Source organism: Lissotriton helveticus, chromosome 6, assembly GCF_964261635.1.
Source record: "Lissotriton helveticus chromosome 6, aLisHel1.1, whole genome shotgun sequence".
Taxonomy (NCBI): domain Eukaryota; kingdom Metazoa; phylum Chordata; class Amphibia; order Caudata; family Salamandridae; genus Lissotriton; species Lissotriton helveticus.
The window spans coordinates 85,250,169-85,266,446 of NC_136067.1; the positions used below are offsets into that span (position 1 = coordinate 85,250,169).

Here is a 16,278-nt window from a genome sequence, read left to right on the forward strand (position 1 = left end):
GCGGGGTGATAAGCTCACAGATCATAGGACTCAGAGACACTACGTCAATGTCATCGATATCTTCAGTGCTGGCCACTATGCCACTGGGTTGAATAGTGACAGTATCTTGTGAAGAAGCTTGAGCCACTCCAGAAAAGCTAGTGTTTGTCAGGTCAAAGGGGTCCTCTGGTTCTATGTCAACTAATGGAGATTGTGTGGGTGAGTCCAAACCCAATGAGGACCTTCTATCGCTGTTTATTTTCGCCACTACCTGGACTAAATAGTTCTCCATGGTGTTAGTTACAGGTGTTAGCTTTTTCCCAGGCATGTATGCAGATGGCTTGGTAGTAACAAGGCGTAAAGCTTACAATGAAAAGCAAAGTATTACCTGGCAGATGATGAATGTGCAACTCTATGAACGTCTGTAGATAATTGGGAAGGAATCGTGGCCCAACCCAACCTTGTCCGACCTCGGACGGCCTCAGACGGCCCGCCCTTTGCCCGGGCTTCGCCCCGGGCGTCCCGCTCGCGTCCCGCGAAGCTGGTCCTGCGGCGCTTATGTGCGCCTCCCCTGGCGCCCTCGCGGTGTCACTGACGCGCGCCGCCGCGTAGGCTGCCGGGATTCGTAGTCCCGGAGCGGCGGCGCGAACAAACTGCAGGTAAGGTGACTCTCGGCGGTGGCGGCGTGGGCTGAGACTCCTGGCAAGCTGTGGAGTATAGTGGCGTCTCTCAGGTAAGTTGATGCGTGTCCCAGAGCTCCGCCGGTCCTGCGGCGCTTATGTGCGCCTCCCCTGGCGCCCTCGCGGTGTCACTGACGCGCGCCGCCGCGTAGGCTGCCGGGATTCGTAGTCCCGGAGCGGCGGCGCGAACAAACTGCAGGTAAGGTGACTCTCGGCGGTGGCGGCGTGGGGTGAGACTCCTGGCAAGCTGTGGAGTATAGTGGCGTCTCTCAGGTAAGTTGATGCGTGTCATTATCAAAATGATTGGTTTTATAAACAAAAAATAATAATAAGTAATTATGAAAAAATTATTCAAAAATATAAAAGCTTTTAAATTCGTTTTTTAATATTTATAAAGCTTAATGCTCATACTGTGACCTCCTAGCATTAAAATTAAATTTAAGTTGTGTTGTACCGCATAATGAGGACATTTGCATACGAAATATCACTCTGCGCAGGCGTAATAAACTCATTTTTATAACGTGATATATGATGTATTTTTGATTTCTCACTCCGGGGCTATCTAGAGAACATTCTGAGGATGACTATTATGCAAATAATTGATAGGATATTCATTTTTAAGCGCCCCAAACATCAATTCGAAATTGGGCAAAATTCACTAATTCAATAAGAAATTCTGCATTCAGAGCAGCTTTTAACTTGCCTTAGGCCTGACTTCTATATTGTTAGACAAGTATACTGCACACTGCTTATAATTGAAAATATGTATAAAAAATTAGCAGAAGTTATTTTCTTAACTCTAAACTGACAAACAGGGGAATGGGGCTGCATTTGCACACAGAATAGAAAAGCTGGGAAGAGTTAAAAGTCCGTTCTATATTTAGAAGCCTAGCATAGCTCCCAGAGCAAGGTCTGCTTTGACATTTTGACCTCTCAAACTTTTTGAAAGACGACAGGGGAGAGAAGGAGAAGTTTTACTTTTTTGGCAAAAGGAGGCACTTAATGTACTCATATGATAGAAAACGATATAATGGTATATGTGAACTTTGATTAACAGATAAACTTTGCCATATTTATACAGCACTAATGCTCAGAAGCTGAGGCAATGACATTTATTTGACTTCATGTGCCCTCATGTTTCACTTGTACATTTGCTAAAAGGATTGGGGTTTGGGTATTCATGTTTTATTAGTTCAGTCAAATGTGCTATCTACCTCCTATAACTTTGTTTATGCCCAGTTGCTATAAATAGGGATTGATAGTGTTGACAGAAGTGAAACCTGTATCAGGTTTCCTACTGTCAAAATAGGGGAAGGAGGCTAGCTCCTCTACAAATAAAGGCTAGGTAAAATGTATGTTGCTCTCTCTTTTTCTCAATTTATTTTTTAACCTCTCTAAGTTGTCTGTGAAATAGCAATGAGACATTTAATTGGCTATTCAGTAATACTGTTTTAAACATTGTTAGCATTAATAAAATGAATAAATATATATGTTATGTTACTGCCCATCCTGTTTGATGACATTATGACAGGATCAGTAGTCTAGATTGTTGTTCCCATATACCTTTAAGGGGAACTAGATGTGGGTAGTTTTTGTTCTACAAGTCTTAGGTGATAACACCATTATTGTAAGTTATTCCATGCTACATAGTTTTGCAAGGGCATTGCTTGTTTTATATTAGCTAGTCTGTGTGAATAAACTGACAGTCCTTATTAGAGCTGATGTTGCATAGTTTGGATCATGAAAAGTAGAACGTAGGGAAGGTGCTCATTTGCTCCTTAGCAAAAAATGTTTTGAAGGAAATGTTGTTTTATAGATAAGAAACCCTGTTAAATTAGCAGTTTTAGATTTTTCTGTTGCTCCAATAACATGAGAGCATGGTCCTAAGCGTACAATGTAGGTGCTTTTATTAAGAAGAAATCATTTTAGAAGTGTCTGCAGTCCTGTACAAGTAATGTAAAGTTTATGAGCAAAAGTGTAGAATATTTCCTTTTTTTATGGTTTTCAGATTATTACACAGGAATACACCAATGTAAGAATTTAGGGTATGTCTGTGTTGTTTTTCTCTTTTCCTCACAATTTAGTAAATGAACAGACATCCTTGGCTGCTTGGGATTGGGTGATGTATTACTTTTGTCAGTTCATCAAAGAGTTCCTTTTATACTTGCCAATAGGTCCAGGATGTTGTTTTTTTTACTCTCACATAGATAGATGGAAGTGATTCTTGGGTGCCCTGCTAATATATGGGGCGTCCCAAGATTAGGATGTATTCTGAGACTATCCTCTCTGTTGATAGACTGTTTCTGTGCCTTGTCTAAAGACCTTTTTTTCTTTCCACCAATAGATATTTGCTGCCTTACAACCATTGCCATAGGGGCCCGGACATCAGATTCAGCCTGGGGAGTCAGCGTCAGCACCAGTCCAGCTTGAAGCCAAAGTGAAGGTGACCCTCACAGGCATTGCTGGCAACTAGGACCTCAGTGAAGGCGGAAGCCCTGAGATGAATTGTGTACCCCTGCCACTGTTTTGGGCGAACGACGGGGCACAAATCAGAAAGGAGAAATGATGGATCAAGTATTTTATGCCCAGCTGAGAGTCACAGACCGACCAGAATGGCGAGGAGGTTTTGCTTGAGGTAACCCCTTTTGACACAAGGGTTGCTTCAGAGATCCTAGCATCAGGCCTCTAAATTCTGGTCCCAAAGTGAATGCAAGTTTGCTCCTTTGTTTGTTGATCAAGACATACCTGGGTACATTGGATGCAATGTGTGGCCCCAAGGAATGAGCAGTGAACCAGCAGAGCAATACAGGAGTTAGGGAAGGATTTGAGTTCAGGGTACAGGTGCTGTGTCTCTGGTGCCTGTTAGATTGAAGTGAAGAAAACTGATGCACTGCCTGAGACACTGGACAGGATCGCTAAGAGCATTTGCCCTGGTGGGTGACTGCCCTATCCTGAAAGAAGAGACTTTTCCCTTGAAACTGGGCTGTGATTCTTGAGTTGCGAGTTGTGCAGCTCCACCGTGAAAACAACAAGAGCCTGCCTGTGAGGCTCAAACGAACACAGGGAGAAGACTCCCCTCTGGTTGGTTGTACAGCAGCTTCAATTTCCCCAAGGACTTCTTCTTTTTGTCAATAATGTACCCCTTTGGATGTCCCATTTTTAAGGAGGAGCAGCACTTTGTAGCTCTTCGTCCTATACCTATTGCCCTGTGTGGGCCTCCTGGTCCCTTGGAGACAGGACTGTTTTTGTAATAATCTGTTTAGTTGCTTTAATATTTGCATTAGTTATATTTATTATGCACAAAAAACATTTTTCTGAGCAATTTGAAAAATGTGACTTTGCCCTTTCCTTGAATGTATTAAATTGATGTTCTAACCCGCATAAAAGGAAAATGTAACAGTCAATTGGAAAATGTTTTTATTAAAGATGTCCTGTTAGCAATTCTGAAACTGAAATGGATGGTCACTGCAATGCATAGGAGCCCTGAAAATGTTTACTAGACGGTTTTATGATTTGCTTTTGCTTAGGACTAGAAAAATGATAATTCTGTTTATAATAGTGGTCATTACTTTCTCCTGCTATCTGTATGTTAATGATGACCCGATGCTCCGTTCCCGTTGTATTCCTGCTTATACCGCACATATACCCGCTTAATGAAATGTTTCGAATGGAAAATGCCCACCTAGCAATGAATTAGGATGTTGATAAATTTATGAAAATTAAGGTGCAAATATTTTCTATCTTCCTACTGGATCTAGGAATGTCTTTAGCTCATGCCAAAAGGACCATCTGTTAAATATTGCAGGGAAGTGTTAGCATGAGCTGAAAGTCATTTTGTATTTCTGGCAGCCATCTTGTTTGCCATGTGCTGCCACGTGCTCGCCATGTGCTCTGTCCTCCCTCAGTGTTGACTGCTCTTGCAATCTGCCTAGAAACAAACTATATTTAGCATCTTCCACCTTGGCACATGCTCAGTTGAGCTTGCAGCTGTCCTTGCAACTGTTCCTAGTCTGTAAATGTTAGGATGTGTTCACCAGAATTAGCAACTGTTAGCTCCTCCCACTTTGTTGAGCAAGCAGATCTTGCAGGCCCATATTAGTCATTTTGCATGCTTACATGTGCCAGGACTGCCCCTTGGTCTTATGCTGACTATGTAACCCTAAGCATATATAAGGCCCTAGTTTTCTGTACTCCTTTGACTGCCTCATTCAGTTGCTAAGGCTTCTGTGTGACGTAGTCTCCCTCATTTGAGGTTAATAAAGATGTTACTTTTATATTTCAGCTTCTGTGCCAATTTCTTCTTTGTTGGTTTAAAAGGACCAAGTATCAGTGGGACCCCTGAGAAGGTTTCTATTTTCTTCAAATGGCGCCCAACCTGGGACCCATCAGAGAAGTGGCTATCTAAGGAGTGATCTTGTCAGGAGACAGAAATCTACTGTGGAGGACAGGACAGGACTCTACTAAGGTAGTACTCTGTGCACGGAGATTCTGGAGATTCTCCTGATTTTGATCCTCCACATGATGTCACTCCTGACTGAGAACATTTATGCCGTGAGTATTCTAAAAAAAAGGCCGTTAGGTCATTCAGAACTTGGCAGTTAGAATTTGTACAACCATTTGTTTGGTAAGAGTCGTTCTGCGGCGCTTGCTGTTGGTTTGATGCCTTGGATTGGTAAGGTAGTTTAGTAACGCTTACTGTGGCTTTGGATTAGTATGATTGGATAATATTTGTATTTGTATGTATGTAATATGTAAATTGAAATTTTTATAGGCAGGTAATGATGAGACTTTTCTCTGTTTTGAATTGATTTGAACGACACACAGTACAAGAGTACCTTAGGTGCTACTTTGATTATAATATTTGCATATGTTGCAATATTTTTGGCATGCCTGTTTCAAGCACACATCGAAGAATGTGTTGCTTTTTGGAGGTACCATAGTGAGATGTGAAGTGAATTAGCCGGTAGGTTTCCAGACCATGTTGGGGGGTCTTTGATGGAGGATTGACACCTGATCGGTTGAGAGAAGTGGAATAGGATTAGGTGATGTCCTGACCAGTCGACCAGAAGGATGTGGTCTATAGTAATTGCATCGTGTTGGGCAATGATGGCGTCCAGGATTGCCCCTTTGTTGTGGGTTTCTTTTGAGCAGTGCTGGGTAAGGTTGTTCGAATCTAATAGCTCATTCAGGTTTTGTACTGGAGCACTGTTCTTATCATTCCAGTGGAGGGTGAGATCACCTAAAATGAGGTTGTTGGTATTTCGGAGAGAGCATTGGGCGATCAGGTCTGACAGGTGCTCCGTAAACGTGACGGTGTTGCCTGGGGGATGGTACTGGAGGTGGCACTGCAGTAAACTGTTATTGGTGGTTCTGATGTTGGTGGTTAGGCATTCAAAGGAGTTGTGGTTAAAGGTATCGATTTCGGATACTGATAAGTTGTGTTGTTGTGGATAATTGCCAAACCTCCGCCTTTTTGGTCTTTCCTATCTTTGTTGATGATGGCGAAGCCCGGCGGTACGAGCATATCCTGGGTAGGAGTCGAGGAGTCATTCAGACAGGTCTCTGTGATGAAGGCTATGTCTATGTCATGGTTGAGGATGAATTCTGCCAGCTCTGTATCATGTTTCGTGGCGGCTCTGCAGTATATAAACATGCAGTTAGTGTGGGATCTTTCTTTTTTTGGTTCAATCGGGATGTTGATGAGGAAGGCTGGGGGTCTAGGGGGGTTTCGGGAAGGATTGGTCACTTATGAACCCGGTGATTACCTGAATTGTAGATTGCACGCAGTGAGTGGAAGGGGTGAGTATGAGGAGGCCAGCTCGAGCGCTTCCACTGAGGACATAGCTTACGCAGCTATCCTCGGTCTTGTGGCCTGGGACACAGATGGGCAGGATGACTGGCTAGGGGTCGATGGCTTAGTAGGCCTAGGGTGTGTGTGGGGAGGGGAAGGGGTAGAGTGGGTGTTTAGGGGGGATTGTGTAGTGTCGAGAGGTTGATTAGGATGAGATTCAATCCCTGTATTATAATGGTGACTTGGCTTTCGATACAGGTGAGGCGGCAATCCGTCTCTTCTTGAGGAGGGAAGGGTCGCTTCTGGACGGGGTCTCTTCAGCGGGGTGAGGAGTTGATGGTGTTGTGTTGTCTTTTGTTGTTAATTAAGTTATCTGTTTGGGTTCTTGATAGGGCGTAGGATGAGGGGGGTCGGGATGTGGCGATTGCAGGAGGGTAGAGGCCAGGGATTGGGAGCCTTGTGGCGTGTATTGCGGCTGTCTGGAGCTGATTGGGGGTGTTAAGCATAGGGGGTAGTTCTGGAGGGTGGACTAGAGCAGGGGGCGGGGCCATGTCTTTGGTGGTGCAGGGAATGGGGAGGGTTAGGGGTTGAGCGTAGGTGATTGTGGTTGCGGGGGGCAGAATAAGAAGGGAGTTCTGTATGGGGGACTGGTTGCCCGGGTGAGTGGGCAGCAAAGGGAAGGGGGGTAGTGCGTGGGTGGAGTTGGTAAGTAGAGAAGGGAAGAGGAGATCAATAGCCTCAAGACTGTCGTTATTGGCTTGGATCAGAACGGTGCAGTTGGAGTAGATGGTCACTGAGGTTATCCCGTAGTGTGGCAGGTGGTTTGGTGAGTAAAATGAGAGTTGCAGCTATGGGTCGTCTTGGTGGTTTTGGTGTTTTGCTCTTAGGGTGGAGAGCCAATAGCCGGGTCTAGCTGTGTGAAAGATGAGGTCCATTTTTACTTGACCTTTTGCGGAGCAGTGATAAACGTCAGCAAAGAGGGATTCAGGGAATTGCCTGATCAGTTTGTGTTTGAGGGATTTTTTTTATTTTGGGCCGAGGTTGGAGGGGAGGGTGATCGAGAAGGAGTTTGGGCCATGCCGTTTTATGTAGGGTGAGGAGAGGGGGTTAGAGGGGGTTGTCGTGAAGGAAGGCATAATAACTCTGGTGTCAATGAGGATGGATCCTCTTGTGCTGGGTTATTCTAGTACCCCAGCGGATGGGGCATGAGTGCCTCCGGACGGGCTGTTAACGGTGACCAATCACTCTTTCTGTAGTGGGTTGGAGGGGATTGAGACGCGGTCTAGGGGGTCAATGGGAGATAGGGAATAAGGGAGCTTGAGTCCGCTTAGTATCGGGAGGGGAGTGGGGTAGTAGTGGTGGCTAGTGTGTTTGGGGAAAAAAAACATGTGCTTGTTCCCAGGGCAGTGCCTCGTCAGTGGGGCTGCAGAATCTTCGAGGTGGGGGTAATACTGAGAATAGTGCTAGCTATGCAGTGGGGCTGCGGTCTCTCCGAAAAAGGAGGGTAGTCACTGAGTGTGGTGCTAGCTATGCAGCCCTTTTGGGGTCGGGTGTTGATAGCATTGGGGCAATTAAGAGGTCTGGTTCATCACGAAAACACCTAGGAGAGGGGCCAGGGGTATGAGGTTGTCTCCAGGTCTTGTGGCACGGAGCAGCTCACCTTTGTCAACTTCCGGATGCACCTAAAGTTGGGACCTGTGCATCCAACGTGCAGTCTGGCTTGTCCTCCATTTTAAAGTCATGGGAAATGGACATATTAAGTAGGTTAGGAGCTCCGGTTAGGCAGGAAGACACAAGAATAGAGGCCAGGGGCAGGAGGCACCTCCCAGGCTTGTGGCAGGCGGGACTCACCTGCGCCTCCTTCAGGATGCCTCCAGACAGGTTGCGGCCCGGAGTTTCGGGACAAGCCGTCCTAGCTGGGCCGCCATTTTAAAGTCAGGCGAAATGGGGAGATACATTTAGGAGCTACGGTGTGGAATGTGAACATCCAGGAAGGAGGTCAGGGGCAGGAGGCAGTCCTTAGGGCTTGTGATACGGCGCAAATCACCTGCGCCTTCTTCAGAATGCCCCCATAGTGGATGAGGCATGAATTTCGGGTCGGTCTGTACTGGCTGCTCCGCCATTTTAAGGTCAGGCAAAACAAGTTTGAAACGGCGCTCTGTTTTTGCAGGTGCGCACCTCAGAGAGAGGCCAGGGGCAGTCTCAAGGCACGTGACAGGGCGCTGCTCCCCTGCGCTTACTTCAGGATTCCCCCTGAGTGATTAGAGCCTAGAGTTTCCCAGCGAGCTGTCTTGGTTGGCCGCCATTTTGAGGACAGGCGGAACAGGGAGATTAAGCGAGGCGCTCTGGTTTTGAAAGTGCACACCTCAGAGAGAGGCCAGGAGCAGCAGGCAGTCTCCGGGCTTGTGACAGGGCGCTTCTCCCTGCGCTTGCTTCAGGATGCATACCGAGGTATTGTTAATAGGAATTTATTAGGCGCGCGTACACCCAAGGGTTTCATGGCGCTGGTAGCTAAAGGCAAGTGCGATCCGGGCCCTTAGGCATACGCCTGCTCAAATAGCAGAGTTTTTAAAGATCTTATAAAACAGAGGAGGTCGTTGCAACTTCTCAGAGCTAGGGGAAGGGAATTCCACAATCTTGGGCAAGGCGAGAAAAGCTACACCCTCCCTGACGTTTCAGTCTGAACGGGGGGGGTATCAAACAGAAGATGATGGGCTGAACGCAGGCTGTGCCAGGGGGAGTATTTGGTAAGAATGCTACTAATAAATCTAGGGCTCCTTCCATGAAAGGCTTTGAAAGCTAAACAGCCTGTCTTGAAAGAGATCCGGTGAGCTATTGGCAGCCAATGAAGTTGGGCCAGGTAGGGTCTGACAGAAGACCATTTAGAGTGTTTATAGATGAGTCTAACAGCCTGGTTTTGGATCATCTGCAGTCGTTTTTGCAAGCCAAGAGGGAGTCCAAGATAGATTGAGTTGGAGAAATCAAGCCGTGAGAGGACAAGGGCAACCACCACCTGGATCAGAGCAGAATGAGTTAGCAAATGAGCAATTTTCCTTATTTTTCGCATTTGGTGAACACTTTAAGAGATCACAGAGCCGACCGGTCCATTAAGTGAAAGGTCAGCATTGATAGTGATGCCGAGGCTTTTCACAGAGTGGGAAGGGACAGGAGGAGGACCGAGTTCAGACGGCCAAAATTGCAGACCCCAGCTGTTCCTGCTATTTCTAGGCAGAACTAGCTCTGTTTTTCCAGGGTTGAGCTTCAGATGATTCACATCCATCCAACGTTGGATATGGAGCATGGTGGTATGAAAGTCACTCACAGCACTGGGGGAGGTGAGGGAAAAAATAATCTGAAGATCGTCTGCATAATTAAATACTGTAATATTTGTTTTTTAATGAATGAAGCAAAGGTTTTATATATAAGTTGAAAAACACAGGGGAGAGCGAGGAGCCCTGTGGCACCCCGCAGGTAATGGGAAGTTTAGGGGCAGAGAACTTTCCTAGCCTGACCGCCTGGGTGCGGCCGGCTAGGAAGGATTTAATCCATTCCAGGGCGGGGCCTCGCAGGCCGGCCTGTTCGACACGGTTAGACAAGATGGTGTGGTCGACCGTGTCGAACGCGGCCGACAAATTCAGAAGTACCAGGGCTTGATGCTCACCCCTGTCAGCATTGACTCTGAGAGTATCCAGTACCGCCAGGATAACAGCCTCAGTGGAGGGACCCGGGCGGAAACCGGCTTGGTTAGGCTCAAGGTACTCAGAGTCTTCGATGAAGTTAGACAGGCTGCTGGCTACATGGGCCTCCAAGATTTTTGCGAAAAAGGGAAGGAGGGAAATGGGACGGTAGTTCACAGGTTGAGTGGGATCAGCCCCCGGCTTTTTTAAGAGAGGAACTACTGTAGCATGTTTGAAAGCCATAGGGACTGTGCCTTGTGATAGTGACTCATTTAAGAGACCGAGTACGCACTGGGGTAAGGTGGTAAATATCTCTTTAAAGACATGCGAAGGGCAACAGTCCACAGGAGAGCCTGATTTGACGCGGGACGCAAGTGAGAATAAGGTTTTTGTACAGATAGGTGGAAAGGAGTTTAAAACCCTTTGATTAATGGCAGTGTCTTCCAACGGTTCCCAATTGAGGGTATTGGGGAGACTGCATTTTATGGACAAAATGTTGTCTAAGAAAAATTGGTTTATGTTATGTTATGTTATTTATATTCTTCTATAGCGCACGGCTACTCCGAAGAGCATCCCGGCGCTTTAAAGAGTTGCAGAGTTCCTCGGTAGGGGTCTGTGTCAAGGAGGTTCTGGTGTCGTTGCATAGCTCATTGACAATCTTAAAGATCTCTTTAGATTTATTTGTGGCATTAAGGAGTTTGGAGGAGAAGTAGGCTGCTTTGGTGGTGGAAATGGCAATCTTATAGTCTCTACGGGCGTTAACAAAAAGTAACCTAGCAGCGTTTGAATAGTTTGATCTCCATTTCCTCTCGGCTTTGCGCAAATCAAGTTTTTTTTGTTTGAGTTCAGGGGAGAACCATTTGTGCTCCTCAAAGTGACGAGCACGAGAGAATTTAGCAATGGGGACATGAATATTAGTGGCTGAAGATAGCCATTCTGTGATTTCTTCCATCATGATGTTAACGTCATATCCGAGGGTCGGTACAGAGTTCTCCAGGGTTTCGAGAAAGTCAGATTTGTTTAACGAGTTCCATTTCCTCGTTTCGCCCCCTACTGAAGGAGGGCATTGTCCTCGGGTGATAAGTGGGACAGTAAAGTTTATCATATGATGGTCTGACCAAATACATGGCATAATCACCGGGATCGATAGGGAGACATTATGTGACCAAATATGATCCAGGATGTGTCCCTTTTCGTGGGTTGAACTATGCACATGTTGAAGTAGATTCAGATTGGATAGGAGTTCGGATAGCTCAGCAGCCTGTGGCCCCCCTTGGGTATCGTTGAACCAAAAGTTAAGATCCCCGACCAAAATCACCTTATCATAATTGATCACCAGCGAAGCCAATTGCTCACTTAGGGTGGAGGGAAAATTAGGCATTGACTTAGGGGGACGGTAAATAAGGACTAATACCAGGGAACCAGTCTCTGTGTTAAGTTGTACAACCAAATTCTCAACCTCCGGGAGTGCAAAGGGGGTCAGGGTGATAAATCTAAGATTTTTATTAATAATTGCCGCGACTCCTCCCCCTGCCTTTCCCGATGCTCGTATGGCGGACAAGATGTAATAGTCCGACGGGAGGGCAGCCAAGATGTCAGGCAGAGAATCCTGAGTGAGCCAGGTTTCGCTCAGGAGGAGAACGTCGGGTTTATCCGACGTGAGCAGTAAAAAGATGTCCAATTGATGCTTTACTAATGATCGCGTATTACAATAAGTGACGATAAGGGGAATTTGATTGATACCAGCAGTGCTAGTCACTACCGGGGAGGAGTGACTGGGGGCCACGGAGATACCATACTTCATAATGTGGCTAAGGGTGGCGGGGGCCAGGGAGAGGCAAAGGTCACATGGAGGTCTCAATGATTTTAACATTTCCGAAGAGTAGCTGGCCAATTGGCTATAGTCCATGGCCCCTGGGCCCGGCAGTGCGCGGACGGGCGCAGACGGGATTACCTTTGGTGCACCTTCGGCGCGCCCGCTGCGCCCGTCCGCTGCGCGTTCCTGGCAAGTGCCTGTTTTTATACTCCCGTGAGCCTGAGGGGGATGGGACTGAAATAGACATGACAGGGGGGCGTGTCTCGCTCCACTGGTCCGCCGTCCACAACAAACAGCAACAGCTGCGGTGGACCGGGGCCGGAGTGGGAGACGAGCGCGAGGAGGCAGGCAAGAAATGAAATTAAAATAGGCTCCTGAACAACGCAAAAGTACGTTTTAAAAACTGCACATAGCGCTTGGCGTAGCCACCAGAACACGCGACTCGCAATACATCAGCCGCGCGTCCCTGGGCTGTCTCCTAAGTAGATTTCTGGCTGGGGGCGTGTCTCGCTCCACTGGTCCGCCCTCCACAATAAACAGCAACAGCTGCGGTGGACCGGGGCCGGAGCGGGAGACGAGCGCGAGGAGGCAGGCAAGAAATTAAATTAAAATAGGTTCCTGAACAACGCAAAAGTAAGTTTTAAAAACTGCACATAGCGCTTGGCGTAGCCACCAGAACACGTGACTCGCAATACATCAGCCGCGCATCCCTGGGCTGTCTCCTAAGTAGATTTCTGGCTGGGGCGTGTCTCACTCCACTGGTCCGCCCTCGACAACAAACAGCAACAGTTGTGGTGGACCGGGGCCGGAGCGGGAGATGAGCGCGAGGAGGCAGGCAAGAAATGAAATTAAAATAGGTTCCTGAACAACGCAAAAGTACGTTTTAAAAACTGCACATAGCGCTTGGCGTAGCCACCAGAACACGCGACTCGCAATACATCAGCCGCGCGTCCCTGGGCTGTCTCCTAAGTAGATTTCTGGCTGGGGGCGTGTCTCGCTCCACTGGTCCGCCCTCCACAACAAACAGCAACAGCTGCAGTGGACCGGGGCCGGAGCGGGAGACGAGTGCGAGGAGGCAGGCAAGAAATTAAATTAAAATAGGTTCCTGAACAACGCAAAAGTAAGTTTTAAAAACTGCACATAGCGCTCGCATAGCCACCAGAACACGCGACTCGCAATACCGAGTGATTACAGCCAGGAGTTTCCAGGCGAGCTGGCTTGGTTGGCCCGCCATTTTGAAAACAGGTGCAATGGGGAGATTGAGTGAGGCGCTCCGGTACTGAAAGTGCTCACCTCAGAGAGAGGCCAGGGGCAGGAGTCAGTCTCAGGGCGTGAGGCCAGGCGCACTTCCCCTATGCCTGCTTCAGGATGCCTCTAGTGTGATTACGGGCGGGAGTTTCAGGCGAACTGTCCTGGCTGGGCCGCCATTTTAAGTCCAGGTGAAACGGATTCGCTTGGGCACCGCATTGCAGCGTGCTCCGCAATCCTTCGGTGTTCTTCAGATGGCTCTGTGTGAGGGCCGACCCATGACTGGTGGCGTCGGCGTTCCTTTCGGTGCTCCTGCGGTTCCGGGAGGGGGTGACCCGGGGTCGAGGGAGGACAGGGAAGCGCCGTTCACCAAGGAGGCAGCAGGTAGCAGCCAGAGTGAGATGTGGCGATGCTCCACATTTTCCAGGCTCGATTCAGGCTTATCCTGCTCGGGAGTCCGGTGAGTACACGATCTTAATAGCACGGGCTGGTTGGGAGGCAAAAGAGAGTGATCTTTCACAGTGCTTGTTTGTCCGTTCTAGGAGCTCGATTTCGGAGCTCCCTCCCTGTGTAGGTATCCTGGTTCTTGGGGTATCCACAGAGGGGATGACTCACGAACCTTTTGTCTTCCACTGTGTTTCTTTAGGGTCCACTGGGAAGGGCCCTTCTTAAAAACTGCAAACACAACTTCCCATTGACTTCTATTGGGCAAGAAGTTGTATTTGCACTCTGCACACAACTTCTGTGGTGTTCTTGGGTACTTACCTTGGGTAGTTCCTTGTGTCCAAGCTCCTCTGAGTCTCCTGGTCCAAGTCACGACTTTGGTCGCAGTTCGCATTCCACTTTTTTTATTTAATATATGGTTTGGTCTCCTCCCGGAGACCACTGCATTTTGTGCTTACTTACCAATTTGAAATTGAACTATTGTTGTGTATTTGTGCTGATATCTCAGGGAAGGAGATAAACCAATGTGTAGTGAGTGTAGTGTAATAAATAGACATGTTTGTATAACTACACTGTGTGGTTCTTTTTTCGTTTAACCTACACTACATGATTAGATCTGGTAAAACAAGCTACTTAACACTCCTTCAAGATAAGCCTGGAGGCTGTTCTCCACAGGTAGCACTTTGAGAGCTTTCAAAGGTTATCAAAAACACTAAAATCATCATAAGGGTTGCCTGGATTAGTTCATTGTATAGTGTAAGAACTAGTAACTAACCCACCTGTCCAGATATACGGCTAATGGAAACCTTCACAACGTCGTCTGAATCTTCATCCTGTAAAAAAATAAGAAAGGTGACGTGAAGCCTCAAACTCACCACTAGAGAAAGACTGCAGGGATATCCCTGTGGTTGGTGTGAGCACCTGTGATCAGGTGGCATGCGGTGAGTACCTCATTGACTGTGGTGTCCAGCCCAGCAGGATATCCTAATCAGTGCCCCTTCAATGGCCCTGTGAATATGTAACTACTTTCTTTACATGGTCCCATTTCATTGACTGTACATGCCACTTTCATTTCCTTTCTATGGCTTTCCTGTAATGAAATATCTTTGCCTGTCACTGACCCTCACAATGTCACCTAATATCACACACAATAAATACCACTGCCTCTCCTTAGATCCTCTTATTAAATATGAAATCCCTTCTCCGGAACCTCCTATGAAATACCCACTTACCGTGATGGTAGCAGTGAGTCAGTACACCCACTAATCTTGATAGCAGCTGTGAGTCAATGTACACAGTAACCAGAATATAAATGGTAATGCCAATTATAACGTGCTCAAATCACCCCAAGGGATATCTCAGCGCAACCAGGCAGCCAAGCAGCATAGTGAAACCAGCTCAAAACAAAACCACCCTCAGTAGTTTCCTAAAGCAAAAATTATCAGTACAGGTCCTAATCTAGGGGCAGATTAGGATACCGGTTTTTCCGTATCCTCGGGCCGGCGGCAGCCTCCGCCGGCCCGGAGGATACGGAAAAACCGCAGGGGACCCACCAAAGACCCACCGCCACATTAGGATGGCTGGTGGGTCCAGGTTTACGTCCGCAGCTTTTCCGCCGCGGTTGGCTTACAACCGCGGCAGAAAAGCCCAAAAATGATGGCGGTGTCTCTCAGACACCGCCAGCCATATTAGGATGCCCAAAAAGAAATGCTGTTCCACGGCGGGCTTTCCGCCGTGGAAAAGCATACGGAGCTTCACTGCGGGCGCCCGTTGCGGGCCCCCTGGGTGAAGGGGAGGTGGGGGTGCACATGGGGGTACCTATGGTACCCCCCTGCATTTGTATGCAGTAATAGGCAGGCACCGCGCGGTGCCTGCCGCTTTCTGCATACAAATGCAATGTATGCATTTTTAACATTGCGGCAGGTGCAGCTTGAAGGTGCACCCGCCGCAATGTTAAAAATAGAGGAGGTGACCGCCAGGGTGGCGGTCACATCCTAATTGGTGAGGAGGGAACTCCGCAGGCCATGCGGAGGTTCCCTCCTCCTCGATGGTCGCGGATGGACTCAAGTCCGTCCGCGATCATAATGAGCCCCATAGTGTGGTAGCTTATTCCAAAATAAATTGGCCAGATAGGTAAACGACCTGTAAACCAACCGGGCCTTCTTGATACTTTGCATGCTTTACTGTGATTTGTCACTTGATCTCAACAATCTGGGCGGATGGTACTGTCTAAGTTTGGAGGCTAAGTAAACAGAGCCACGGCCAGTTAAGGCTTTGTGTGTAAGACAGCACAGTTTGAAAATAATTCTATTCTGAACTGGTAGCCAATGATGGGTTTGAAGGAGGAGCACAGAGGCGGCCATAGCAGGCAGATAACAAAAAAGGTGAGCTACAGAATTCTGCACCACCTGCAGTTTAGATAGCAACGTCTCATTAGCAGAAGCCAGCAACATGTTGCAGTAGTCGTGGCGACTAATGACCAGGGCCTGGACCACCATTTTTCTAGCAGAGAATGGGATGAAGGGGAGAGCTCTTCTCAGCAGGCACATAATGTGGAAATAGGAGCCAAAGGTAGACATCACCTGTTCTTTCATTGAAAGGGGCTGGTCTATGCATACTGCCAGGTTCTTAACCACCAACTGA

The 16,278-nt window shown here is 47.6% G+C and overlaps 1 protein-coding gene across 1 annotated transcript in view; it reads right to left on the minus strand.

The window, feature by feature from the left end:
• LOC144762256 (calpain-1 catalytic subunit-like) overlaps positions 1 to 16,278 on the minus strand; it is an 879,063-nt gene that overhangs the window by 204,199 nt on the left and 658,586 nt on the right. Inside the window, exon 15 of the mRNA XM_078647399.1 lies at positions 14,415 to 14,468. Within this exon, the coding sequence (XP_078503525.1) occupies positions 14,415 to 14,468 (54 nt within the window). The remainder of the gene's footprint in view (positions 1 to 14,414; positions 14,469 to 16,278) is intronic.